Source organism: Eschscholzia californica, unplaced genomic scaffold, assembly GCF_041429995.1.
Source record: "Eschscholzia californica isolate CP2 unplaced genomic scaffold, dmEscCali1.0.p SCAF_3, whole genome shotgun sequence".
Taxonomy (NCBI): domain Eukaryota; kingdom Viridiplantae; phylum Streptophyta; class Magnoliopsida; order Ranunculales; family Papaveraceae; genus Eschscholzia; species Eschscholzia californica.
The window spans coordinates 51894895-51922868 of record NW_028238420.1 but is presented as its reverse complement, the minus strand read 5'-3'; the positions used below and the strand labels follow the sequence as shown (position 1 = coordinate 51922868).

At 36.9% G+C, this 27974-nt stretch overlaps 4 protein-coding genes and 1 non-coding gene across 7 annotated transcripts; 4 read left to right on the top strand and 1 right to left on the bottom strand.

Annotated features, from left to right (window-relative positions):
- Positions 1-1078: 1078 nt before the first annotated feature.
- Positions 1079-8947, bottom strand: LOC147551641 (zinc finger CCCH domain-containing protein 19-like). 2 transcript variants are annotated; one of them, XM_086671461.1, is made up of 14 exons: positions 8151-8947; positions 7767-7846; positions 6607-6779; positions 5462-6380; positions 5226-5353; positions 4444-4503; positions 4299-4349; positions 4029-4099; positions 3396-3550; positions 3221-3298; positions 3046-3120; positions 2804-2950; positions 2231-2703; positions 1079-2138 (listed from the first exon to the last, which is right to left on the bottom strand). In XM_086671461.1, the coding sequence occupies exons 1-14, from the start codon at positions 8642-8644 to the stop codon at positions 1278-1280; spliced, it is 3765 nt and encodes a 1254-aa protein (XP_086527587.1). In that variant the 5' UTR covers positions 8645-8947; the 3' UTR covers positions 1079-1277. The 2 variants fall into 2 exon arrangements, with proteins under 2 accessions (XP_086527587.1, XP_086527588.1); XM_086671462.1 differs by having other exon boundaries at positions 3221-3295; positions 8151-8875.
- Positions 8948-9715: 768 nt separating this feature from the next.
- LOC147551639 (DnaJ (DUF3353)) lies at positions 9716-14307 on the top strand. Its single transcript, XM_086671464.1, has 6 exons — positions 9716-9812; positions 9947-10415; positions 10550-10736; positions 10845-10915; positions 13095-13545; positions 13845-14307. Exons 3-6 carry the CDS (start codon positions 10579-10581, stop codon positions 13993-13995), a joined length of 831 nt encoding a protein of 276 aa, XP_086527590.1. The 5' UTR covers positions 9716-9812; positions 9947-10415; positions 10550-10578; the 3' UTR covers positions 13996-14307.
- On the top strand, positions 10067-10139 carry TRNAE-CUC (transfer RNA glutamic acid (anticodon CUC)). Its single transcript has one exon. It is a non-coding gene; the product is annotated as a tRNA-Glu (tRNA).
- A 699-nt stretch (positions 14308-15006) lies between the features above and the next one.
- LOC147551638 (fructose-bisphosphate aldolase 1, chloroplastic) lies at positions 15007-17346 on the top strand. Its single transcript, XM_086671463.1, has 6 exons — positions 15007-15252; positions 15546-15815; positions 15955-16064; positions 16149-16239; positions 16335-16604; positions 16888-17346. The coding sequence occupies exons 1-6, from the start codon at positions 15091-15093 to the stop codon at positions 17164-17166; spliced, it is 1182 nt and encodes a 393-aa protein (XP_086527589.1). The 5' UTR covers positions 15007-15090; the 3' UTR covers positions 17167-17346.
- Positions 17347-20656: 3310 nt separating this feature from the next.
- On the top strand, positions 20657-27135 carry LOC147551637 (kinesin-like protein KIN-7C). Of its 2 annotated transcripts, none has more exons than XM_086671459.1 (14): positions 20657-21630; positions 21750-21986; positions 22455-22544; positions 22642-22742; positions 22840-22953; positions 23027-23108; positions 23184-23251; positions 23340-23405; positions 23544-23668; positions 23788-24118; positions 24428-24532; positions 24621-25550; positions 25751-26079; positions 26599-27135. In XM_086671459.1, exons 2-14 carry the CDS (start codon positions 21776-21778, stop codon positions 26912-26914), a joined length of 2868 nt encoding a protein of 955 aa, XP_086527585.1. In that variant the 5' UTR covers positions 20657-21630; positions 21750-21775; the 3' UTR covers positions 26915-27135. The 2 variants fall into 2 exon arrangements, with proteins under 2 accessions (XP_086527585.1, XP_086527586.1); XM_086671460.1 differs by having other exon boundaries at positions 20767-21630; positions 22459-22544.
- Positions 27136-27974: the final 839 nt, after the last annotated feature.

Sequence of the window (27974 nt, the reverse complement as noted above, 5' to 3'; positions counted from 1 at the left end):
TTGTTGGCAGGTTTTTCACTGACATCATCAATGGCCTTAAATACAAGATCAGACATGCATGATTGTCGACCCGACCTATTGACCTCAACCGTTGAGGCGTTGACCACCGACCTTTTCACCGTACACACTTTACCGTTGCAACCACACTACAAAAAACGGGGTCATTAGGGACGGTAAAAAAATTACGAAAATGTCATAAGAAGCTGAAGACTATACAAACTGATTGATCCTCTTTTTACTAAAGAAGAAAAAAAATTACGAAAATTTGGCCTTGTAGACGCTCTTTGGGAGGGGTGTTTGGTGTAGGAGGAAAGGAGGCGTCTCAAGCAAAAAAAATGAGGGGTGCACTTCGGACATCCTCCATAAGAACGACATATCCCCCACTTGTCATGTAGAGGAAATCAACATGCACCCTCGTTCTCGCTATCTCATAACCCCGCACCGCTCCTTTGACTAGTCCATCAAAGCGGATGCGCTCGCTCTCATTTGAGTGCTCCATGGTCATAAGTCTATAGCAACCCAAAGGCCTTAGGGGTTGCATACCTAAAGCTGAGCTGCGTACTGAATTCTACCCATGTTGATTAGTTATGACCAGGGGTGGCAGGGGAGGGCAATGGCCCTCTCTGGAATTGGGTTAGTAAAGACTCTTAGTTTGACTTTCTAACAATAATTTTGACTCCCACAAAATTTTTATGTATGATTTGATCTACTAGATTTCACCTTTGCCCTCCCTCGCTATTTTCTGGTTCCACCCATGGTTATGACTCAAATTAGTGTTATTAGCGGAAAACAAACGAAACTCAAGACATTATTTAATAAAAGTGCTTACATTGAAGAACTTTTTTTTAGTGTCTTTAATCGTTCGCCTAGGAAAGAGACATTTTAGAGATCTATTTTTCAGACCTAAGTGATATAAACAGTCAGAGACAAGTACTTGAAACCTTCAGACAGAAGTTAACTGAGAGGAGCCCCAAGAACCAAATGGATTAGAGAGCCTTTATGAAGTAATGTAAGAAACCTAGGTTATATGATAATCCAACAATATGCTTTCAAGACTAACTTAAACAAGGAACAATTATTTAAAGACTGGAGAACTATAATTCAATAAATGATGTTCAAACTGCACAATTGTGAATTGTTAGTATGGAACTTAATACTTGATTAATATGCATTATGGATTCATCAACTGAATTGAGAAATCGCGAAGAATTGACACTGTGCACAAGAAAATCAACAACCTTCTTCCGCTACTGCTACTAACACATCCATTCTTTTGATCATGAAGGGTGAAAAAAATTACAGTCAGCTCCATTTCTGCAAAATCCTCTGTCATAGAATTTGCAAATTCTCCGTTCTCTGTGAGGTATCCTAAATGGCGGCTGACCTCTTTCACCACCACGGAAGGATGGTTGTCTATTCCACGATTGCCTACCACCACCATGGGCAGAATCTCCACTGCCCCGAAAACCACCACCACAAAAACCACCACGATCATGATAACCAGAATATCTATTCCCATTACTTTTTGGTTGGCTACACATGTTCGCTGCTGGTTGTCCCCAACCCATGTTTGCATTGCCTTGTGGGCGTCCCCAACTTTGAGTTGCTGTAACAAGAGGTTGTTGCTTGTATTGACACGCTAGCATAGGGACCGATTGTATATCTGGAACCACTGCAACATGAGGCAGCTGCTCAGAGGGAGGCGGAAGAATGGATGAACTTGGCGGCACAAGAGAAGGTTGCATGTTTGGAGTTGGGTTAACACTCTGTGTGTCGGGTGTTAGAGACCAACTAGAAAAGGGTTGTTCCAGTGAGTTCGATACTGAGAAGCTTGAATTAGGAAAATTTCCAACTTGGGCAGGCGCTGTCAGATTCTTAGCATGTACTTCTTGTTGCCAAGGTGAAGGACTCCCTTGCGATGTTAATATTCCATGTCGATGATCTTCTGTATTTGGTATTTGGTGAGCTGAATGAGTCTTATCATAACCGTTGCCTGACGAATTCCCATTCGAAATGCTTGGATTAGGCGGTGCAGAAGTTGATTGCACAAATCCATGAATACCCATTGAACTATTATTAACGGCAACCGGATTTGCACCATGAGGATTTCCATTCTGTGTTTCAGCTGGCTTAATTTTCTGCAGAAGTGAATTACATCCAAGTTACTTAACCATATTGTAATCCAGATACCTTTGTAAGGTTATGATAAGTGGTTGTCTCGTTGTTGTACCTCTTTTTGGAACTTCCCATCCAATGCATCCACTAAGCGAATGGAATCTTCTTGCTTTTCTGTAGCCCTCCATATTCTTAAATCGGATGGGAAGAACCCGGTTGTACTCCATTTTTGGAATTGCAGTGTTGAAAAAGGTCCTTGAATTTTCCCGGATGGGTCTATGTAATGCCAAATTTTCTCCGCCTCAGAGACAGTAGAAGATTTCGTTGTCCCTGTTGATAGAGAAGTTGTTGTAGTTTGAGAAGATGGCTCAGATTTCAAAACAGCTATACCATTCCATGAATCAGAACCCGAACCAGACGGTTGGCCCTGGCTCCTTGATTTCTCGTAACAGCTTGAATCCCAGGTAGTATTTGAGTTTTTCCTTGATTCACACCAGGTTCCACTCACACTTGAACCTCCTTTTCCTGGAGAAATTGGTCCTGTTACCTTTTGATTAAATCCAGCATCTCCAGGTTGACTGTCTTTATCTACAGGGAATAATATCAAGCAACCAATTGATTAATAAAGAAATAGTTCAAAAGAGAAAGTAGCCTTAAATCGAAGAATGAAAAGGTAAAATCCGATTACCTTGTCTTTTATCATCTGCCTCAGGTTCTTCGTGTTCTGATTCATAACTTGGATCCATTTTTGGGTCACTGTGTATTTCTGGAATTTCCTGCAGTCTGTGGAGGCGCTCCTCGGGTCGTTTTAGACAGTGCACCTTTTTTACGTATTCTTTGACCGTGAAATACAAATCGAGGATAACTCGGAAGTAAGTTCAAAAGAGAAAGTAGCTTAAATCAGAGAATGAAAAGATAAAATCCGATTACCTTGTGTTTGATCATCTGGCTCAGGTTCTTCGTGTTCTGATTCATATCCAGCATCTTTAGGTTGAATGTCGTTATCTACAGGTAATAATATCAAGCAACCAATTGATAAACCAAGAAAGAGTTCAAAAGAGAAAGTAGCCTTTAACCCAAGAATGAAAATATAATATCCAATTACCTTGTGTTTGATCATCTGGCTCAGGTTCTTCGTGTTCTGATTCATATCCAGCATCTCTAGGTTGAATGTTGTTATCTACTGGTAATAATATCAAGCAACCAATAGATTAATCAAGAAATAGTTCAAAAGAGAAAGTAGCCTTTAATCAAAGAATGAAAAAATAAAATCCGATTACATTGTGTTTGATCATCTGGCTCAGGTCCTTCATGTTCTGATTCATAACTTGGATCCATTTTTGGGTCACTGTGTATTTCTGGAATTTCCTGCAGTCTGTGGAGCTGCTCCTCGGGTCGGTTTAGACGTTGCAACTTTTTTACGTATTCTTTGACCGTGAAATACAAGTCAAGGATAACTCGGAAGTAAGTTTTGCAACTTATAGCAAATTTTGTTGCAGATAAGAAAGATCAGATATATGTATTACCAGCAAGATTAAGAAATATGAATAAATCCTTCATGTTTTTTTTCATCTTTTTTTATTCTTGCTCACTGTACATCATTAAGAATTCTAATAGATTAAACTCTACAAGGGTACCTAATTAACCCCAATTTCTAGGATTTTGAAAAATCTTTTCCAGAACTCGTAAAAATCTTTTTTCCTTTCATGATTTACCAAAGTAAGAAGAAGAAATCACGAAAATAAGAGTGAAAGTAAGAGTGAACTGTGATACAAAGAATCACGAATTCCAGGTTAAGTTCTCGGACTATTGTTGTAATGCAAAACTTTTTCCATGGCTCATGAACCAATTCGTAGCAACAATGTGTAAGATATCCATAAACAATGCAAATAGGCCTTAATGACAAAGGATATTCCTTTCTTTGTCCTTTCTCACTAGCTCTATCACGAAGATGACCAAGACGTAATTTTTCCGCTTCTAGGCACTGCATCAGAATATTTTTAAGCAGAAGAACAAAAATTGGGGAAACTGAGGCTAGGAACAAGTACCAGAAATATACTATAAATTTATAAGAACAAATCAAGGAAAAGCGTATCATAACAAGATCACGAGGGGAATAAAAGCTTATGGTAATCATGAGCATTATATCCATGAGAAAGGTTAATCACAAATAAGAAACTCACTTGGTTTACTCTTGCTGCCTGAATAACCATGGCTTTCTCCTGAATCTTGCCCTACATTCAGCAAGCACTATTTTTGAATCAGTTAATCAAGTGGGTGAATACTTATGCCCAAATCAAGCTGATGATGTGTAATATTTAACATTACCACGGTAAGTCGGCTAATTGACCCACACTTTATGCTCTGCCGTAAAAGATTGCATTCATCCTGCAAACAGATCATACACAAATCGAAATAGGAAATGAATCAAAACCTTCAACTAAGCAATCGTAGTTATATGACAGTTCAACAATCGGAGCCTTTCATACATAAGATTACCTGACTGCATATATACTACCAACTCGTTTATGTACAAAAGAGTACAAAATTGAACACTAGAAATGACAAGGTTTTAAGTTACTTCAATGAGCTATAGTCGTACAACACAGGCTTCTAAAACAATTAGCACTTCTTCGCTATTTGCTACAAGGTAAGAAAACTGGACATGTCCACATATAACCAAGAGGTTAGAAACTTTATTCCTCACCAATAAAATGGTCGTAAAGAGCATAAGATGTTCATGAGATCCTTGATTGTGAAAAACCAGGAGAGCGGGACAACGAGAAGATGAAAGAGGAGATTCCTTTTCAAAAAGGGTTTGGGCAATCGGAAACTAAGAATAAAAATGAAAAGGAAAACACTGAGAGAAGAAAATTCTATGATAGAATGAGATACGCAAGTGTTTTGAAAAGTATGATATCATTGGTGTCCATGTCTAAGTACGTAAAAATACTCGAGCAACTCTTAGGAGAACTCGTGCACCTATTAAATAAATACAAAAACAAAGCATTCCATTTTCAGACACAAACTAAATAGTTTTCTAAGAAAGTTGTAAACAAAAGAGCTTAAAAAGAAAAAGAAAAAAATATAACTTCCTGAAAAGCAATCACCTCAGAGAAATCTTCATTTGAAACTCTATCTACTGTTTCAACTTCACTTTTATTGAAGTTCAATATTTCCAGCAAAATGTCTGTTTTTCTTTTACCAGTTTCATATGGCTCCTTCGCCTTGTCAATACCTGCATTTAAAATCACAAAATAATTCCAAAAGTTTTATGATGTAAGTTCCAGTACATAAGGGCTAACTGGGAAATACGAAGGAAGGAACAGTAGTGCTGATAAATTACCTATAACTTGAACTAATGTATACATATCTTTCTTCTGGCCCTCGCTCGTGATCCTTATTCTTACAAAAGACCCGATAACCATGTTCTTGAACGTATCCATGTCTTCAAGTAAATATTCGATCAGGTTTCTTTTCAAGTAAATTAAATTAATGTTATGCACATCAATTGCCGCATAATCATCATTATTTGTCTTTAGACTTCTCTCAGCTTTCATCCGTGTTTCTCGTCTCTTATTTATTCCAGCTTCTGTTGAGGCTCCACCACTACCTTCAACAACATCCAACTGAGTAGCTTCTTTATCAGCATTTCCCTCTTGATCATCTGTCTGAGTGTTCTCTGTCTTAAGAAAGTGTAATTCAAGAAGCTTTAACATTTCGAAATGTCCGACATGAATCGCACCAAAAAGACCTTGCAGCCTTGGATCACATACAATTTGACTTTTACGATGCGGGTCCCGGAGACCGTTCTGTTTTATGTAATCTAATAGAAGAGCCTGGACTTCAAATTGTGATAGAATGGATATATCACCATTTTTCATATGGGCAACAAACTCCAAGAGCTTCTTCGAAGCCCATTTAGTATGACCGGTCATAGAAACATTATGAGTACCAGCTACTATTGCTGTACTAGAAGAAACCTCCTCCTTGATGGAGGTTTTTGATTTTCTTTTTGCCTTTCTTCTTTTTGGACAACTAATTTGAACGTGTTCGGAACCACTATTCACATTAGAACCTTGATCTTTATTAACATTGTATTCAACAATAAACTCTTCTTTAAGGGCCACGTTACCAGATCTTCTTGAAGGATTTCTAGCTTGAGTAAGCTCCTCTAATGTTAATGATAATTTACCTTTCAAATCAATCCAGTAATCCCTGAAGTAATACTCCCAGCAATTTTTGTCAACAAAGTCAATATGTGCCTAGGCATGTAACGAACTCATTAGAGAGAGAGAGAGAGAGAGAGAGAGAGAGAGAGAGAGAGAGAGAGAGAGAGAGAGAGAGAGACAAAAAGACAGTTTCAGAAGAATGTTAAAGTTCATAGTACTGGTTCACTCTAATGACAAATTAGAAGCAGCACATATGTTCAAGGCTTCAAGTAAACACTAAATTCTTAATTAAACACCGCTATCAAATCATTCTCCTTACCGCTTCATTGTTTTCGATCAGCAGAGCAGTTTCCATGCATTTCTGACATAAGCCTTTGTTTCCTCTAACACAACAAAAATCAGATCCTCTGATGCAACTCTTGCACAAGGAATATGTACACGTATAGCACATATACCGGGAAATTTTTTCACAGATGCTACATAAATGCAAACCTGGAAAGCATGACAACCAAGAGACAGAACTGAGATTCAAAACAACGAACAGAATGAACCCATGTTCCTTTTCAACCAAAAATAAAATTTGCACCGTGTAGCAAGGCATCAATTGACATATTCACTATTAGCTTTGATGGTGTACCACAGCCACATGCTTGAAAATATCAGAAAAATATCGAATAACAAAAGAAAAAAACGGACATTTCTAACATATCAAATCAAATGGTTTCTTCTAATTGATCATGATAAAATATATGGACTAATTGATTTATTTATTATATAATATAGTATGCGCGTTACTTGAAGTCTCAGTTCATATTCAGTTAGCACGGGTTATTCTTGACAGAGGGAATCCTTGCGGTTGACTTTTAAGAACTGTAAGAGCAAAAGAACATGCAGGACAGCGAAAAACAGAAGTGCACTCAGAGTTGGTTTCACTAAGAGTCTTCGGAAAAACTATTACAGGTAAATCTTATATTTCAACCCAAACTCCCTACGTTTTAAGTATTTCGGACTCAACTTATGAACTCCAACATGAATAGATGTTCCTTCGATTTCTAAAGAAATAGATATTCTAACCACCCTTTTTTAGTATTGCATTGCTATATTCCAACAACTCTTTTTATGAAGCAAAATAGATATTATTTAGTTTCATTTAGTGCACTTTTGCCGAAGAAGAAAACCTAAAGCTAGTCTATTACAAACAGTACATATATAAACTTATGAAGCAGAAGTTTTAGAAGACCAACAACTCAACACACATTCCGTTTTTCTTCATCATAGAGTTTACCACTTTATACATTTTGACAATTCGTTATTCTAAACATACTAATGAAATAAGATAGAGTCAAGTTCAACATAACCAACACATTAAATAAAAATACAGTGACATTCAACTAATAGCATCAGAAACATGAACAAATAAAACAAGATGGCAAACTGAAACTGTAAGTGCAGTTTTCTCATTAGGAAATTTGAACGTACCACAGTCCCAGTGTCCTTTGGAGCGGAAAAATGATTCTTCTCGATCAACACAAACAGGGTGGTAAGCCTTTGGGCAACCCCTAACAACGCCAATAACATCTTTATCAATTGACACAACAAATTAACTAATTAAGTGCTGTTTGTTCTTTATTTTCAATTTCAGATTTAAAAACTGACTCAAGATTTGAATTGACTCTTAACTCATTTGTGTGTTGGACTCTTCTAAGTAGCTGACTCAGTGCAGAAGTTGAATAAAAGTGAGTATGAATTAGCAGTCCATACGAGTCAGACTCAGATTCATATACTGGAAGAAACAAACACCACCTAAAAGTAGTTGCAAGAATCAAACCTTGAGAATAGTGTAGGAAATTGAGAAACCCTAACCTGTGATCGCATACTACAAGATCCCCACCATCGAAGCAAATGAAACAAACATCCTCTTCTATCCTCTTCCTCGGAATAGCCCTTGCCGGAGCTTTTGCTGCTACACGACCTCGTTTTCTTTTCCGGCCACATCTTTTAGTGTCCTCTGTGATTTCGGTAGTCTCTTCCTCCACATCCACTACTTCCTCTGAAGGATTCTTTGTAGGATCATGAAAGACTGAAGAACCTCCAACTAATTCAGAATCGTCTAAGCGCACTGAAGGGCTTCTAATCACTAGTTGTGAATCCTCAACATCTGAAACAACATTAGGGCTTACAATAAACTGCGAACCTTCAATGCCATCAACAGTAGGAGGGTTTCCAACTATCAGCGAGCAACTCACGACTCCAACAATTTTAGGCTCTTCAACTAACTCTGATACATCAATGTCTGCTTCAACTAGCCCTGAATCTTCTTCTATTTTAGTACCTCCGGCTAACTTCGGTTCATCCATTTCAAAGAGCTAACTCGAAATTTCGAGCGTTAGATAAATCGAGCCCCGGAAACTTCTCCTAATTCACCTCCTGGTTTGAATGTGGAACTGGATGATGATGTCTGTAGTGGTCTAACCATGTAAGATCAAAACCCTAGAGAAACCCTAAATTTTTAGTTTCTGAGAATTGATTTTTGTGTTCTTACTCGTATTTGGAGAACAAAAACCAGAGAGAGGAAACTCGCGCTAAACGGTAACGCCAGGGGATGCGAGGTCTCGTTAGGGTTAATTCCATTTTGGCCCCCTAAAGATGACCACCTCGTCAAAATGGGTCCTTACAAATGACCAGCTTCCAATATAATCCCCTTTTGAGTGTTTCTGTTAGTAAATTTCAGTCAACTGTTAAGGTTGACTAACTCTTCTCCTGTTTACCCCTCCTATCAAATATTTTCTAAACTATTGATCTTTTCTCATCTTTATTGTCGGAGAACGGTCGTTTATTTTTTCTTCTTCTTATTCTTCTTCCTTCTCTCTCTTTGTCTCTTCTTCGTTATCTCTTTTCTGAAATTTTGGATTTCTTTCGTTCTCTTTTAACTCCCTCTCCATCTTCTCATCTCTTCCTCACACTCTCTCTCATAAATACTAAACCAAGCCCTAAAAATAAATAATTGATACATAAAGCAGAATAAGAAAGAGCTGAAGAGATAGTGTTACTGACGTCTTCGAGGTTGAGAGCTGACATTTTTCCCTAACTTGCATTTTAACTAAAACTTCATTCTTCATACTGTAAGAACCTATTTGTTTCAACTTTCAATATCGTGGCTGACATGTTAGATTCAATTGTATTGCATGATTTGCCTTTTAAGTTTTCAATTGTCTATTCTCTACGGATGTCATACATATCATATCGACAACAACAAGTCGGGCCATCCGACAACCACTAATCACCCCTCGTTCACGTGGATTCCTCCACGAGAAAAATCAAAACAAAATTAAAGTGGATGTGATGGTCTCATCGTTGGGTTGGACATGTGCAACAATAGCTAGAGATGCTTTTCAAAATTATTTCAAGTGACTAGGTAACCATTGCAGAATCATAGGGATTCTACATGCGTTTTGAACTCGCATCACATTTAGAACTACAAAATTGCATCGGTTAATGGACCAACCGAATACATACCATACCAATGTAAGTTGGATCCAAAACATTGAAGTTTAATTCTATTTATTTTCTTCTTTGTCATTTTCACCACTCATTCCAATAAATATTACTTCAAAATGTCTTTATGCATTCTTTTGGGCATCCTCCTTTCTCGTTTGCAGGTCTCATGCCGAAAAACTTTCTTGAAGATAGTTTCTAGAGTTTATGTCAACATCTTGGAACCACTTGGGCTACCAACTGTTGCTCGTTCTTGTTATCAAGACTTAGGTATTCAACACCAATCCGTTGTAGTCTAGTTGGTCAGGATACTCGGCTCTCACCCGAGAGACCCGGGTTCAAGTCCCGGCAACGGAATTCTCTTTTTATGAATTCTCCGCGGGAACCGTATTTGGATATTTTTGGTTCTTTTAGTAATTAGAACCGAACCACAACTGATCCGTTACCACCACGGCACCGCCCGAATGAACTAACCTCGACTAATCCCAGCCAGCTTTACCGAGACTTCCCTCTGTTAAACACAAGAGAAAAAAGGGGTTTTAACGTCACCCCAGTTTCTACCCCTTAAAATCCTACTAAAATTAGGGTTTTATTTTTCTGTACTGGGATTCATCGACTTTCGTCAATCTACAGGTAAAAATGTACTAGTATACTATCTGTTTCGTTACTAAATTGAACTTTTATTTGTAGCTTTTTTTCTAGGGTTTTCTTTTTGTGTGCTTGCAACTAATATGAATCTTCATTTTCATTTATGAATTGAATGCCAGTTTGAAGTAGTTTGTATAGTTCCTCAGAAATGTCTGTTTCTGGATTGTGTTGCAATCCATCCAGATGTTTTCTCCCTCCTTCAGTAACAAGAGGTTCACGAACTTCTTCTTCTGAGAAACTTTCAGCTTTCCTTCCTCATCAAAATGGGACATTTTGGAAGAATATTCAACCTCTTCGTCTTAACAGGTGAATTCAGTAAAATTAGGTTAATTCTAGCTTTGGGTTTCTTTAATTTTGTTATTTTAATCTTTATAATTAGAATTTATTGGATTTTTTTCTCTTCCATGGATATAGAGCTCAACAAACTTATAAAATCAAGAGTGCTATGGAAAATTCCTTTGGTTATATGGCTGATGACTCTACTGGTAATTACTATCCCTCCATAATTCGGATTGTTTACAGTGTTTTTATCTTCTTCTTAACTTGAGTAGAGTAGTATAATTTGCTCATCAACCACACCCTTGAGTGAGACCAAACTATTGTCCATTTTTGTGAGCATTTGCCACTGAAAGAATCAAAGGGATAAAGCTAGGACTAATTTACGCGCGTTAATGCATGATGCGTCTAGGTTATTATTTCCATTTGCTTGAAATATCATTTCTTCAGAACTTAAGTTTTCTAGTAGTAATAACAAAAACTGGTTATCATCATAGTGGAGAAAAGCATAGTAAAATTCATGAAGAATTGTTTGTGTAGATAACCTGTACTGTCATACTCCGAGTTGGTTAGTTAGCACGTAGTAAGGTAATTTATTGACTGGGTAGCTAAATAGCGGATTGAATGCTACAATTGTAATGTTTCATGTTGGAGAAAAGAAAGTAGTGTAGTTGATGATTTGCATTTCCATATCTTGATTTATTCTCTATCTTTTCAAGTTGGTGCAACTAGTTAGTCATTAGTTACTGATTATGGGATAGTAAAAGCTAGTGATCATCAGTTGCTGGAGATCTGTACTCGCTTGCCTTGTGTTTTAGAGGTCCATATTGTGATATTATCATAAACTTCAAACTGTTGTATCTATTTCATATTGGCTTTGTCAGCCATTACTATCATTATCAATTAGGTTATTGACTATTATAATAAACAAATTTTAAACTTAGCTATCAATAAAGATAAAAAATTCCTAATAAACAATTTAGTAAAATGGGTTTTGGTAACCGCAGTGCAACTGGTTGTAATCTTATTAATAGATATACAACCACATTCCAACTAATCTGCTAAAAGTATAAATATGTATTAAATGCCTAAACCAATTGGATGATCAGGATTCAGGATTCAGGAGTCAGGACAGTCGTTACCCTGTCTAGGTGATGACAAGTTGGATTTACCGTGTTCTGCGTGATGGCCTTCCCTGTCAAACGATCACTCGGATCTTGGTACAATGGGTTAAAGTCTAACCAAAAGAGTCATCCAAGCCACACCAACTCAGCAGGGTATCCAGTCATATCTGGTCCGTGAACCTTGGACAGGCTCGATCCTATAAATTGACCTTGTATGTCTCGAATCAGCCTTCCACAGATTTCTGCCGCAATTCAGAAGTTATAGAAGATTAGCTGACAATGAACGTGACGATATCATTTTCAAATTATAGAACAACTCAATGACATACAAACCAGACTAGCTGAGATGGAACTCGAGTTTTCTCAAGCCCGAAAGAATTGATAGAGATGAGTGGCAGCAACTGTTAAAGGCATATAGGAGAGGTCAAAAGAAGGGTTGCAAGGCCCAAATTTTGATTTGACATGTGTTAGATGAATGACCCACTTAGGACCTTGAATAATGTGGGCCTGACCCACATGGATCTTTGTGGAAATTCTACTAGTTTAAATATTAATTAGGGTGGTCAAGTGTCTTTGATGTCTTCACTCTTTAATGTGTTCTATGATGTCTGTTAGAGTCCTAACAGTTTAGAATTTCAAAGGTCTGGAAGTAAATGTAGTATGGGATGCCAAGGGCTAGTTATGGCTATCTATAGGTTGTGTTCCTGCTGTTTAAGGGGACAGAGAGAGAAGAACAGCAGCTCTCAAGCAACTATATTTGTCTAATGCAAATATATCTCTAGGTGTAATGCCTAAGGGCTCTAGGAGTGATTCCTAGCTTATTCTTGTGTGGTAGTTGTGGTTATCTATCTTATAATACAATTAATTCTTCAATTCCTTTTCCCCTTCTTGTCCTACATCACCCAGTTCATGTTACTTGGCTTAATCCACCCCACCTTACCCACATCGCGTCTTGGACAACTAATTACTAAAGTGATTTTGTTTAAGAAATTAAGCAAAACGGATGAGTGAGGCAACTTTCAGTATTTTTCCCCTTGGGTTTTATTTTTGGTGGTCTTCACGGATATGTAATGGCCAGAGCTCACATGTACTTTATAAATAGGATGCTTTAGCATTGGAGTTCATTGCATCACAAGTCAGCAATAAACTTAATGGCACTCTTCTTGACCTGGGTCCAGTTTATTATAGTTGCTCTAGTTTATTCCTTATTTGTTATATTAATAACAGTATTTTTCACATTTAAGTATTTTATGGATTTCAATAGGTGCTGGTGTCTTTCCTAGAATCAACATAAGGGATCCGTACAAAAGGCTTGGAATCAGTAAGGAAGCTTCTGAAGATGAAATTCAAGCTGCAAGAAACTTTCTCATAAACAGATATTCAGGACACAAACCAAGTGTCGATTCAATAGAATCAGCCCATGATAAGATTATAATGCAGAAATTTCACGAAAGGAGAAGGCCAAAACTCAACATCAAGAAAAAGGTGAGGGATGTTACTCAATCGCGTATCGTGCAGGCTGTCACTAGTAGGTTTCAAACTCCTGCAACCAAGTTCATTATAAAGACAGCTTCGGCATTTGTGATACTTGGTGTTCTCACTGTTCTCTTTCCAACTGAAGAAGGCCCAACACTACAAGTAGCTATTTCTCTTCTGGCAACCGTATATTTCATATATGATCGTCTGAAGAGCCGAATGCGAGCTCTATTATACGGGTATGCTTATTAACTTTACGTAACTTACTTTAGGTAATTCCATAATGAAACTATGGTTGATAATTAGCTCTATCGGTATGTTTATGCTTGGGTTCTTGGTCAAATAAGTGTCTTTTTTTCTCTCTCTACGCACGTTGTCATAAATTATTTTGACTGTACTTCCACCGCCAGTGTCTTCTTCAAACTTCAAAGAGAGAAGTGTTTCCCAGTGTTTAAAATGGGTGATAAAAAACAGCACTTGACCGTGATTCATTATTGCTTTCCTTCTTATTATGATTATTTTCGTGGGTTTGGCTCAGGGCTGGTGCATTTGCCGTTTCGTGGTTGCTGGGAACCTTTTTGATGGTGTCTGTGATTCCTCCAATCCTTCGAGGCCCAAGGAGTTTGGAAGTGACTACATCTCTACTATCATATGTGCTTCTTTGGGTTTCTTCTACTTATCTGAAATAAGGATTGGCTAGCATGTCACCAGCGACCTAATTTTGTCAAGTGGGTTAAATGAAAACGGATCTTTTTCATGATGATTCTTCCAATATCGTGAGTCCTGCATTATAGAGCTAGTCATGTGTTTTATCGTCTTTCCTTTTAATAGGATATGTTTATAACAAACCCAAGTAGCCAGAACACCCTGAACACCTTGAAAGGAGAAAGTAATATTTGAGAAGCCATGGTTGTTTAAGAAAAATGTAAAATGGCAGGTGGTAAACTGTAACTTTTGAACAAACTTTTGCTATTATTATTTCAGAATTAGATTCTTCTTCTCGTCTGTTCTTCCAAATTACTAGATAATTGAACTTAAGTGTATCACAAAATGAACATATTTTGTAGGTTTTAAATTCAGATCTGAAATCTTATTAACGGGTGACTTGTGAGCTTGAATCAAAACGCCCTGTACGTATGAACACATTTTAGAATCCTACAAACACAATAATACAATAAGTTAATGTGAATCAATTCACCGATGGAAGGGTGTTGGGCGTCCATACCCAAACCCTAATTTAAACCGATACAACGGGGAAACCCAATTAAATAATATCGCCAACAGTTCAGAAGACTGAGCTTTAACAGTGTAATTAATACATCAAGGGAACACAAAAAGAAAGAGGAAGATGAATAGGAACCTCACAAATCTATTCCATAATTAACCAATATGTACTTTTCTGAAACAGTTTTCATGTATTTGTCTCTTTCTATCAAGTGTCATCACTCTTACTGTCTTTTTCCTCTTAAAAATTTATAGCTTCACAAATTTAAAACAAACCAACCATGAATTATCATTTCATTCCCTTTTTCACAAGGTTCAAATACTCCAATATATATCAACCATGTACATAATTCCACCTAAGCAAGTTATCATCCACTTGGCGATCATTGATTAGTTGATATATTTCAGCCTCAAATATTACATCTTTACACCCTCTTGAACTATATATTATCATGAGAAGATAACATGGGGGAGCTAAAAGAGAGGTAGAGAAACAGTTTCTAAGATAAGAATTGCAGTGAGCAAGAAGGTTGTTTTTTGTTCATCCAAACAAGTAAGAAATGGCCTCTGCATCTCTCTTCAAATCGTCTCCAGTGCTCGACAAATCCGACTGGTTGAAGGGTCAATCACTTCGCCAGACTTCAGCCTCTGTTGCTAGACGTAACTCTGTTGCTTTTACTGTCAAAGCCGGTTCTTATTCAGATGAGCTCGTCAAGACCGCGGTACATTTTCTTTCTAAAAGTACTCTTAGAATATCATATAATCACTGTAAAACTAGTCAAGAGTCTTCAACACCATGGGTGTCACTGGGTCTGAGACTGAGCTTCACTCGACCTGTCGTGAGTGAGTCATGGGACTAAGAATGGAACTGGACTTGAGACTGGCACTCAAACCAGTCTCAAGTGAGTCCTAGGCTAGTACTCAGACTGGGTCTAGAATGAAGTCTATGGTGGAAGAACAAACACTATTTTTTTTTTTTTGTTTATCTTATCTTTAACTGTTATTTGATTATTAGAAAACAATTGCAACACCCGGACGAGGAATTTTGGCCATGGACGAGTCAAATGCAACCTGCGGGAAGCGTCTAGCATCAATTGGGTTGGAGAATACTGAAGCTAACCGTCAGGCATATAGAACCCTTCTTGTAAGTGCACCAGGCCTAGGCAACTACGTCTCTGGTGCTATTCTCTTTGAGGAAACACTCTACCAATCCACAGTTGATGGTAAGAAGATAGTCGACGTTCTTGCTGAGCAAAATATCGTTCCCGGTATCAAGACTGACAAGGTAATCACTAATCACCCTTTTCCTTCCAAAAATCAATTACCCGTAAACAATCCATATATCAAAAGAATGTCAAATATAAAAGATTCACTTAACTAGTTCATGTTTCTGATAGTATTTGGGTTGCTTATGAGCAAAACAGGGTTTGGTGCCTTTGGCTGGCTCGAACAATGAGTCATGGTGCCAGGGTCTTGATGGCCTTGCCTCTCGCTCGGCTGCTTACTACCAACAGGGAGCTCGCTTTGCCAAATGGTACAAATTATACCAACTTATATATATGTTTAGAAAATTAAGTGTCTCTGATATGTAAAATAAACTAACTCGGGTGAAAAACAGGCGTACCGTTGTGAGCATTCCTAACGGACCATCAGCTTTGGCAGTGAAAGAAGCAGCTTGGGGTCTCGCTCGCTATGCTGCAATCTCTCAAGTAAAAGCCAACTTCAAATCTTTCGTCTTAGCCTATACTAGTAATCTTAGGAAAACAAGAATAAATTTGACCGGTTCATATTTAAATTGTTGCAGGACAATGGGTTGGTCCCAATTGTGGAACCAGAAATCTTACTTGATGGTGAACATGGAATTGACCGAACCTTCGAGGTTGCTCAACAAGTTTGGTCCGAAGTTTTCTTCTACCTTGCTCAGAACAATGTCTTGTTTGAAGGTATTCTCCTCAAGCCTAGTATGGTTACTCCAGGAGCTGAGTGCAAGGAGAGAGCTACACCTGAACAAGTTGCTGATTATACCCTCAAGCTTCTTCACCGAAGAGTCCCCTCAGCTGTCCCTGGAATCATGGCAAGTAGTCTTACAAGATTCTTTCTTTCTTTTTTTTAATTGTCTGAATCTGACTGGTTTTAGTCAGGCCAAATAGTCGTTTTAGGTTATCACGGACAATGGGCTCTTGACCGGGATTTTTGTTTGTCTGAATCAAATAGACCCAAAATCAGCTCTAGTCAGTCATTTAGACGAGTCAGATAAAATACAACATTCTGGCTCGAACTAATTCAGATTTCTAGTCAGATTTTAGATCTCAGTGCCTCACATACTAATCTATGAATCGTTTTAATCGAATGAGCAGTTTTTGTCTGGTGGGCAATCAGAAGTTGAAGCAACATTGAACTTGAATGCAATGAACCAAGGATCTAACCCATGGCACGTATCGTTTTCGTATGCAAGAGCACTTCAAAACACTTGTTTGAAAACATGGGGAGGAAGACCCGAGAATGTTAAGGCAGCTCAAGACGCTTTACTTACTCGTGCCAGTGCTAACTCTCTAGCTCAACTTGGCAAATACACTGGAGAAGGTGAATCCGAGGAAGCCAAGAAAGGAATGTTTGTTAAAGGCTACACTTACTAGAATAAGTTAGTAAGTTTAAAACCTTTCAATGAAGAAGAAGAGAAGAATTTTATGAAGTGACATAGAAAGGCTTTCTTAATTGTGTTATGCTTATAGCTGTGGAGAACTTGAGACTAGTTTTGTTCATTAATCTACTTCTATCATATCCCACTTAATAAATTTACTTGTCGATCTTTCCAATAACGTAAGTCATAACTGATATGTCTAATCGTCAATATAGAGTATACTGACATATTAATTCGTCTACTATTTCGTCCGTTTAGAAATTTTTGCTACCAATATCGTGGTGGAATGAAAACCATTACTAGGCTAAGATAGCTTGGTTCATAGTAAGATACGAAAGGCCCAATTTCAACTTCTCCGATAAGTGATCGTTAAAATTATTAATATAAATAATAAAAGAAATAAAGATTGATTCTTCAATTGCCTCCTTTATGAGAAATTGGTCAAATATTAATTATAAAAATGAATTGAATAAATAAAATTATTATCACCAAACCACTAGTTCACTGGTGCTCACATGTTGAGATTCTTAGAGAATTCCTTGATAAAGACTACAAAGTCTGAATGTTTTTTCTTAAAAAACAATTGTTGAAAAAACCGAGGCAAATTTATATTTTTAAATTATTTATTTTATTCACAAAACATTTATAATTTTATCATTTTAATTATAAAATTAATAGGATATAACGTGGGAGGCTCAGCTTTGGGTCTCAATGTGACTGGGACCTTTTTAAAGAGTCACCTATTTTTGGTTTTAAAAATACATTTTCCTCTTAAGATTCAGAGTGTTACTGGTGGATTGATGTGTATTAGTTGGGACTTGGGAGTGGTAGATGAGGAGCCTGTTAGAATCTTGAGACTCCACCAATGTGTTGGGAAGATCCCACATTGGTTGGGGAAAAGACCATATTTGATACGTGTGCGAAAATTTTTACTTCTTTAGGTGAGAGAAACACAAAACCACCCAAAAATAATTAAAGCTAAAGCTAATGCTGGAGAGAGATTGTTAGAATAATCGCACATTGACCGTAGAATGGGGCATGGAGTGAGTTTATAGGTGTAGGAAAAATCTTACCTCTTGAATTAGTAAAAGCCAATGTTTGAAGGAAAAATTGTAGGATAATCTCACTTGGTAATAAAAAGAGCATCAGGTGGAGTGTAGAAAAAGACTTACGTCTTGAGCTAGTTGTTGAGAAGATTTAAACCTAAAATCACCCAACATAATATCCAAACACTTAACTTTGGATATCTAGGAATATGCAAATATTCGAAGATTCAAATTCGGACAGACGAGAGTCCACCAATGTTTGAAGAATTCAAATATGTTAACTTTGTTTAAAATCTCAATGGACACGAATCCACGAGAGTCCATGAAAATATGTAAAATGCCTCCCAAAATGTCAATGAAAATTTTGCTCAAAATGATATTGGACATTTTGTTTATGGATTCAAAATCTATAAAATGTCAATGAACTCCCTATGTCAAAAGAAGCGTTAAAAGAGTGTCGATCAACTTGAAGTCCATAGAAGAGAAGGAGAGGGAGGTGTTTTGGAGGCGCCTAAGCAATTTGGGATGCGGGGATGCTCCCAAATTCTTAATTTCAACACTAAAAATATTAATCCAAAATTGTAATCATCCTTAACCATTAGCTTCTCTCTCTCTCTAAGTATTGTTGGGAAAGTTCAACAAAAGAAAAGTATTGCTGGGAGCCTGGGACAGTGATACACTTCTTTATGTAACAACCCACATGAGTTTGAGGGAAGAACTTTCCAATACTTTCAGTTTGCATTTCTTTTGTCAAAGCCGGTCCCTCCATCTGACGCCTATAAATATTTGTCGGGCCCACCTTTGCAAATTAGGAAGCCCATACTCTACCCCATTTTATAATTACTTCTCAGCTTTGGGTCAAATCTATGTTTTGGTCTTCTATTTTGTCTAATTGGTGGAATAGTCTACAACAAACGGACGATCATGTTAGTTGGACGTTTGGTGGTATATCAACTTCTCAATTTGATTTTTTCTTACGTTACATCTCTCTTCCACTTAGGATAATGGTTGGAAACTTACTTCGCATATGGGAGGTTTTAAGTTCGATTCTCTTGGAAGTAGAAATTTATGATATATTGAAGGTACAGATAAGATGAAAGTACGAATAAATTGACTCGCACACGCTCTGTCGGATGCTCTTTAGGGTTCTGATAGTCACTTGAGGACTCTTTTTTTTACGGTTTGTAAAATTGAAAATTAGAGAGGTAACCGATGAAGAAGAGAAAAAAAAAATGATAATGGAGATGAAATTAGAAATAGACAGAGATGGTGGAGAAAGAAGATGATAATGGAAGTGTTGGTACCACGGTGCCACCTGCTAAAGAGATACGGGGAAAGAGAAGGAAAAAAAAAATATATGACCATGATTACTTTTGTCATTTTCGTGTGTGTGAGTTTGACATATACATAAGAGGTGTCTCTCGTTAGACATAAAGAAAGGGGTTTATTTCATGGGATTTTACTATTTCAGCCAAAATGATATTCAAAATAATTAAAAAAAATAACAAACATTTATTAATTATTATTTATGTCAAAATATATATAGAGACTAATCCTTTATGAGCGATCCATAATTTTCTCTTTGAAATATATATAGTTTTTCATTAATTGCCGAATTTTGATAAAACTTATATATTCTTGGAAAATTTTCATTTATTTTTCTAACAAGATCTACTTTTAATATATTAAAAAAAAAAAAAAGACGACATTTTTTCAAAATACTTTTTGCAAATTGGGTTGCCAAATTTTACAAATTAGATTTACATATCTTGGAAACTCGATTTGCAGAAGCGCGCGAAACACAATTTGCAGATTTAGAAAACTCGAGTTGCAGAAGGCATATACTCGACTGGTTGACCTTGAAAACTCAGTTAGATTGCGAATTAGCTTGAAGATCTTGTAAATTCGGTTTACAAATCTGGAACAAAACAATTGAAAGTTTCTTCTTCTTCTTCTTCTTAAATTTGACGAGACATCTTATTCTTAAGATCTGAAGTGAATGAACACCTTAATATCATTTCATCCATAATTAAACTCTATAAATTTACTCTATTGATTGGAATTACTTGAAAAAAAAATTTTGAGAAGAAGAAGAGTCAAATCTACTTTAATGTAGTGAACAACTTAGAGAGAGTGGAGTGAGTGAATCAAAGACAACAATATATTGGCTTTTATCTGTGGATCTTCTCAGAGTTCTTTAGTTTTGTCATCAAATCTACAAAACTAGAAGAAGAATAAGAAAAACTCTAAATTTCTTTGCTCGGAATATTTTTAGAATAAAACACTAAAAAATAACTTAATTAATAATTACAGTTGTTATTTCACACATAAATTACAATTACTCATAATAAATACAACAATTTTAGATATTTAATAAAACCAATGACATTTTTTTTTGTTATAATGTAAATATTTTGACCCAAATATCAGTTTTCTTTTAATCTAGTTGGACATAAAGTTATTAAGGAGGGGGGCCCCTAAAATTCCCAATTTTAACCGGTTTCATTGGCGGGTAGTTGAGTATTAAACGGCTGATATGAATCAGCTTTAACAGGAAGACTAGTAATGGTTCGTCAAAGAGAGAGAGATAGAGAGAGAGAGACGTTTGCCGCTGTTAATAACACATTCCGTCTTCTCTCTCTAGAAAATCACTTTCTCTCTCTAAAAAGTGAGATTTTCCCTCTCCATCATCATCCTCTGTAAATCTTTTGCTCCACCGTTAGATCAAAACTTCAAAGAAGGATAAAAAGGTCGACGTTAAGAGAAGTCTTGAGTTTTGGTGAAATATCGGTTTCAGGAAATGTTTTCATTTATTATTCTAATATACTCCTAAGATCTTTATAAATAAATACATTGTTGTTCTTGTCGTTGGATCTGTGAGATGATCTCTAGGTTTAATGTTTTGATCTGAAGAGGGAAACTGATTTTGAAGATTCATTGCTGAAGAAGAAGATGAAGTATTTGTGAATTCGTGTCAATCTGCCCTAGAAATCTAGAATCCACATTGCAGAGGAAGACCTTCAATCTTCTTCATATCTTACTGACATTCTTCGGAATTTGATTTCTAGACGGTGGAATTTTCTTCGAACCAGACAAAAAATCAACACAATATTTACAGGTTGGAATTAAGGGACCATCTCACTAAGCTCCAAACTTCACCGTCCATTAAAATTTAATAACAAGTTTAAGAAATCGCCACCGGCACCACCGGGGAAACCTAAGGAAGATTAGAGAGAGAATAGATTTTGTTTTTGTTTAGAGAGAGAAACTAAAAGTTGTAATCCTATGATTATCACTTTATGAGGTTGATTTTGATAGTACTTGATGTGAGGGGGTCCAGTGATGTGTATTAGCTCAACAATCTGCATCATTAACATCTGAATCATCTCTTTTTCTGAAACAAGAGAGAAGTTGTAAGTGCTTTTGTTTTGTTTCTTCATTTTTGGTTATATTTTGTGAATTTCTGATCTTATGTGATATAATGAATCAAGGGTTTCATCAACTAATCTTTGTTGATTTGTGGGTTGTGCAGGAAGAAGAAGAGAGAGAAAGGTTAAAATGGGTGAGGTTGGTGGAGAGTGGGATAAGATGTCTCAAGGAGGAAGTAACCATGAGGAAAGAATTGTTGTGTCAGTGAGATTAAGACCTCTGAATTCAAAGGAAATTGGAAGGAATGATTCTTCAGATTGGGAATGTATCAGTGATAACACTATTGTTTTTAGGAGTAACCTTCCTGAGAGATCTATGTTTCCAACTGCTTACTCATTTGGTGAGAAAATCCCCATTTTCGTATCTGTGTCAATCAATACTTTTTGTTGTTTGGGTGTGTTTAAATTTTGTCCCAATAATGTGGAATTGAATTTGCGGATTAGTCGAGGCAGTATAATCGACTTCATAGTTTAATATGTAGGAGTCTTTCTTGTTGTCAGCAGATTTCTGATAGTTTCTTATGGTAAATGACATTATCTGCCTCCTTTGAAGTCTGGGTGGTTAAGTACTGAAGTACTTAACTTCAATGCTTCTCACTTGGCAATTAAGATTTGTTAGAGCAATACTGAACCTATTGGTTTCATTGTCTGTTTGGTCGAATCAGATGCGCTGATCTTACATGTGCCTAATCGGAGTCTGTTGTGTTAGGAAATATGTAGCACTAAGTTGGGGTTTAAGGGCTGATTTTGTTTAGATATTGTTCCTTCAGTGCCAAGTCTTTTATTTCTTGTAAATGTTTCTGGTATAGACAGGGTATTCCAGTGTGATTGCTCCACTAGGCAGGTGTATGAGGAAGCCGCAAAGGAAGTTGCTCTTTCTGTCGTCAATGGGATTAACTGTGAGTATATCTTTTTCATCTTTTACATGTGTTTGTTGAGCTTCATTATTATTTCTATTGAAAATTGAAAGATTTCACCAACGAATCCTTTCATCAGCAAGCATCTTTGCATACGGGCAAACAAGCAGTGGCAAAACGTACACCATGACTGGAGTTACTGGGTATGCGATTGCAGATATATATGACTATATTGAGAGGGTAATAATGAAAAGGCTTACATTTTCACTAATTTTTCTTTTGTTTTCTATAACTGTTTCATTTTTATTATAACAGTAAGTGGGTTTTCTACTTGTAGCACACCGAAAGAGAATTCGTTTTGAAATTTTCCGCAATGGAGATCTACAATGAAGCTGTCAGAGACCTCTTAAGCTCCGACACCACTCCCCGCAGGCTGCTTGATGACCCAGAGGTCAGTATAATATTGAATTAAGCTTTGATCGATGAGTCTATCTAGTCATGCTAAAATCTAGCATTTCCAACAGAGAGGGACTGTTGTGGATAAACTTACAGAGGAAACTCTTAGGGATTGGAACCATGTAAAGGAACTCCTTTCTCTGTGTGAAGGTAAGGATGTAAGTCGATTTTCTTGCTTTTACTTGATGATTGCTCAAGTTAACATGTGGGTGTTGATTATTACAGCTCAAAGGCAGATAGGCGAAACTTCCTTAAACGAAACAAGCTCCAGGTCTCATCAAATTCTCAGGCTGGTAGGACCCTCTTCAACTTTTGAAGTTAAATTTGGACAAAAGATTTAATATGCAGTATAGTTATTTATACAATGTGGATTTCCTGCAGATAATTGAAAGTTCTCCTCGGGAAATCAGGGGCATGGAAAATTCTAGCACCCTTGCAGCTAGTGTGGTATAAAAACAATTACAATTTCATCTTGATTTTATATTCTATATTCATGGGTACTGTTTTATTTGTGATGATACTTCTCTTCAAAGTTTATGGAGTAATGGTAGAAGGCTCGGTAAAATGGTATTGTTACGTGTACAGGATTTTATTGATCTGGCAGGGAGCGAGCGTGCATCACAAGCAATGTCGGCTGGTACAAGACTGAAAGAGGGTTGCCACATAAATCGCAGTTTGCTCACCCTCGGAACAGTTGTTCGCAAACTTAGGTATGTGAATATCTGTATATTTCTTGGAAACAATTGGATAATTAAGTTTTCTGAATCTTTGAGTATTTACAAAGTTGTTTTTTTTTTACTTATTTATTGTACTTTGTCATTAAATGCAGCAAAGGAAGAAATGGGCATGTACCTTATAGAGATTCTAAGCTTACAAGAATACTTCAGTGTTCCTTAGGGGGTAATGCAAGAACTGCTATCATTTGCACAATCAGTCCTGCCAGAATCCATGTCGAGCAATCAAGAAATACCCTTTTATTTGCTAGTTGTGCAAAGGAAGTAGCTACCAGTGCCCAGGTTAATGTAGTCATGTCTGATAAAATATTGGTGAAGCAGTTGCAGAAACAACTAGCTAGGCTGGAGACTGAACTGAAAGGGCCTGTCTCAAGATCCTCCGACTCTTCGTCAATTTTGAGAGAGAAAGATCTTCAGATTGAAAAGGTCAGTAATATGTCTATAGCTCTGTCGTAATCAACGTAAATGAGCATGACATGCACACTTTTTTGTAGAAATGAGAATGGAGTACTTGGGTACTACATTTTCTTCCATTTGAAATACTCGAGTTCAAATTCATGCAGGTTACCTAGGTGAAAGATATCAGTTTGTACCCCAGTTTATTGGAAATATAGGTTGACTTACCCAAATCCTGATTTGAATCATATAGTGTTAGAATAACTTTGATACGTGAATATAGTAGTGTTGATTAGGATATGACACTAATGTTCTAGCATTCTACCTTCTGTTATGCAGATGCAGAGAGAGATACAAGAGCTGAAAGAGCAACGAGATCTTGCCCAATGTCGCCTTATCGATCTGGAACAAGTGGCTAGAGCGGATCAATCTTCAAGCATTGTGGTATTTATTGTTGTGAATTCAATTAGAATATTAGATTCAAGTGACCGACCCAGTTACGTTTCTAACTTTACCTCTCTCTCTCTCTCAGACAGAGTTTCATCAACAACCTAAATGCCCAGCACTTGATGCATGGGAAGAAGACCAATCGACATCAGCATCATCTGGAGTTGCTGAGCATCACTCTGTAGATACTAGTTTTATCAGAGATGACACAGCTTGGTATTCTAATGGTGTTTATCCCAAGCTTTCAATCAGTTCTCCTATGTCTGTTGGATCTGATCCATGCCATGTTAGGGAAGATATTACAGAAGACACTGAAGAGGACGATGAAGAACTTTGCAAGGAGGTTCGATGTATCGAGATTGAAGAATATGCTACAATCAAAAGTAAAGAATCTAATGCCTTCTCGCCTGAGGAGAGAGAAGATTGTAGAAGGATGGTACCTTTGGCAGTGACTAAGAATGAAAGTACAACTTGTCAGGAATTGGTATCAACTCCAAAGAACGAAGGTAGTGAGTCAAGACAAGCTGAAGTGGAATTTACATACAGTGAACTAGAGCAGAAACTACAAGATGTGGAAAAAACAATTGACTGTTTTGTCAATCCGCTCTCTGATCAACCACCTTCCCCATGGTCACCAGAAGGTTCATCTAGCAGTAGAAGCTTGCAGTTAATCAGGAGCAGAAGTTGTAAAGCTACCTTCATGACTTGTTCAGCTTCTCCTTGGTTTCAGAAGGAAGAACAGAAGGAGAAACCAACATATGTGTTTGAGAAATACCATCCTGAGACACCAGAAGTTTATCAGAGACATTTCTCTCCTACAAATTCTGGAGCTGATGTTAAAATATTGTCGAGAGAAGTTTCACAGAATTCTGCACGAAGTTCTTCAGCCGAGGAGTTAAAATCATTTACTGTTGAATCTTCAGCTGAACAGGATATTAGTAGTATCCGTACTTTTGTTGCAGGTCTCAAAGAGATGGCTAAACTTCAATATGACAAACAACTTATTGATGACCAGGTAACCATTTGTTACTTAATCTAGCGTTTTCTTCAGATTCAGACATCAAGGCTTTTCCCAAGTTGTCCTTCTAATAAAGCAGGAATGTTTCTTATGTTATTTATTAGTAGCTCTATTTGATAAGCAGTCATGTTTCATCTCTTATTCTGAACTTTAGTTATGGCTATCTTTAGTTTAATATCACTGCCTATGATCGACAGGCCCAAGAGGAAGAACAAAAGGGCCATGAATCAGCAAAGAGTGTAAAAGATGTAGGCCTTGATCCAATGCAAGAGCCTCCAGAATCTCCTTCAAATTGGACCTTGGAGTTTGAGAAGCTACAAAGGAAGATAATTGAACTTTGGGACTTTTGCAACGTCTCTTTGATCCATCGAACCTACTTCTTTCTGCTCTTTAAAGGGGATTCCTCGGATTCCATTTACCTAGAGGTAGAACTAAGGAGGTTATCATTTCTCAAAGACACCTTCTCTCGTGGAGATTTCTATAAAGTGTCTGCAGGAGTTGATCAAGATCTCTCACTTGCTTCAAGGTACTCTTTACCAACTTCTGCCATATCTTTCTTAATTGCATTATTAAGATATATTTTCTATTCCCTGAATTCTTAATCTGGCTCAAGATTTGGACATCGTTCCTTATTCCTTTTAGCACTCGTACTGTAAAACTCGCATTTGGTGAAAAAAAGACAATATGGCACAAAGAATAAGCCATAAATTCATTAATCAAAAAAGTCCAATGAATATTGTTCTGAGTCGTCATAATGTTTGGGAGTTGAAATATAAGAGATTCATCTTCTTCAAAATCTTTTAACGAAACCAAGCAGGTTTCTGAGATGAGAGAGATCTACATTGATCACTCCGAATGAAGTTTGGTGGCAATTGGCATGGTCTAAGTTTATAGTTCAATTAGCCATTAAACGCCGAGTATGTATTTAAAATACTCTTCCACGTGACAGATGGATGTTATTCATTAGTCGGGACTTGCATTTTTTTGGCACTGATTATTGTCATATACTACTTCACCAATATGAGTTTTATTTTGACATTTACAGCACGAAAGCTCTCCGTCGAGAAAGAGAAATGCTATGCAAGCAACTGCAGAGGAAATTCTCCGCAGTGGAAAGAGAAAATCTTTTCACTAAATGGGGTATTAGATTAGACACAAAGCAGAGAAGACTACAACTAGCTCGTCTACTCTGGTCCAACACAAAAGATATGAACCATATATCGGAGAGTGCGTCTATTGTTGCAAAACTCGTAGGACTCTTACAGCCAGGGCAAGCTCTCAAAGAAATGTTTGGTCTCAGCTTTAATCCTAGAACTAACCGAAGATCATATAGTTGGAGAGGACTGTCATCTATTCTGTAAGTTTCACCGTTTAGAATTTAACAATATTCTCCTCCATCCAAGAAATTCTAACTCATTATACTAGTGTGTGTTTTCTGATGTTTGCTTATTGTGGTCGATGTGTATAAAAAAGGTTGTAAATTAGATGAGAGCTAGTAATTTGGTTGTTATGATGTTTGGATTGCTACTCTTGCTCTATTTTGTTTGATGATTAATAAGAAAAAAACCTAAGCTTAGTTTTATCTTGTGGATTTATGTATAGCAAGCTAATTGAATGTTGATATATATATAAAGAACAAGGTGGTGTTTATTTATTCAAAGTTAGAGCATCTCCAATGGGACACTCAATCTTTAACACTTAGAGTGCCTCATATGACTTTTTGGAGTTTTTGTTAAAAAGTCATCTCCAATGGAACACTTTGTTAGACACTCTAATATGAGATGGACACATTTATTATAGAGTGTCTAGAGAGAGAATCTCTAAAATGAGAGTGTCTACGTGAGACTCTCTAAGTGTTACTTTATCATTCCAACCAATAGAAAACCTTGTTTTTCAACTACTTTTTATCTATTGGATTGAGGAGGGACATGTGTATTAAGTATAGAGACTTTAGAGATCTTCATTGGAGACCAACAAAAATTGGAGTGTCTCTATATTGACATTAAGAGCATCTCCAATGGGACACTCAATCTCTAACACTTAGAGTGCCACATAGATTTTTTGGAGTTTTTGATAAAAAATCATCTCCAATGGAACACTTTATTAGACACTCTAATATGAGGTGGACACATTTATTATAGAGTGTCTAGAGAGAGAAACTCTAAAATGAGAGTGTCTACTTGAGACTCTCTAAGTGTTACTTTTAAATTTCAACTAATAGAAAATCTTGCTTTTCAACTACTTTTTATCTATTGAATTGGAAAAGGACATGTGTATTAAGTGTAGACACTTTAGAGATCTCCATTGGAGACAAACAAAAATTAGAGTGTCTCTATATTGACATTTAGGAAAGAGAATCTCTATTGTCCCTTGACAACTAGGACTTTTAGAGTGTTTGTTAGAGTGTCCCATTAGAGATGC

Excerpts from the sequence above, each read along its gene's own strand:
- LOC147551641 (XM_086671461.1), bottom strand. The coding sequence starts at position 8,644 with ATGGATGAACCGAAGTTAGCCGGAGGTACTAAAATAGAAGAAGATTCA. Across the intron at positions 6,780-7,766 it reads CAAAGGACACTGGGACTGTG|GTTTGCATTTATGTAGCATC; the intron begins GTACGTTCAAAT and ends CATGCTTTCCAG. Across the intron at positions 5,354-5,461 it reads TACATTAGTTCAAGTTATAG|GTATTGACAAGGCGAAGGAG; the intron begins GTAATTTATCAG and ends TTTTAAATGCAG.
- LOC147551639 (XM_086671464.1), top strand. The coding sequence starts at position 10,579 with ATGTCTGTTTCTGGATTGTGTTGCAATCCATCCAGATGTTTTCTCCCT. Across the intron at positions 10,737-10,844 it reads CAACCTCTTCGTCTTAACAG|AGCTCAACAAACTTATAAAA; the intron begins GTGAATTCAGTA and ends CCATGGATATAG. Across the intron at positions 13,546-13,844 it reads ATGCGAGCTCTATTATACGG|GGCTGGTGCATTTGCCGTTT; the intron begins GTATGCTTATTA and ends GGTTTGGCTCAG.
- LOC147551638 (XM_086671463.1), top strand. The coding sequence starts at position 15,091 with ATGGCCTCTGCATCTCTCTTCAAATCGTCTCCAGTGCTCGACAAATCC. Across the intron at positions 15,816-15,954 it reads CCGGTATCAAGACTGACAAG|GGTTTGGTGCCTTTGGCTGG; the intron begins GTAATCACTAAT and ends TGAGCAAAACAG. Across the intron at positions 16,065-16,148 it reads GGAGCTCGCTTTGCCAAATG|GCGTACCGTTGTGAGCATTC; the intron begins GTACAAATTATA and ends GGTGAAAAACAG.
- LOC147551637 (XM_086671459.1), top strand. The coding sequence starts at position 21,776 with ATGGGTGAGGTTGGTGGAGAGTGGGATAAGATGTCTCAAGGAGGAAGT. Across the intron at positions 24,119-24,427 it reads AAGATCTTCAGATTGAAAAG|ATGCAGAGAGAGATACAAGA; the intron begins GTCAGTAATATG and ends TCTGTTATGCAG. Across the intron at positions 25,551-25,750 it reads AACAACTTATTGATGACCAG|GCCCAAGAGGAAGAACAAAA; the intron begins GTAACCATTTGT and ends TATGATCGACAG.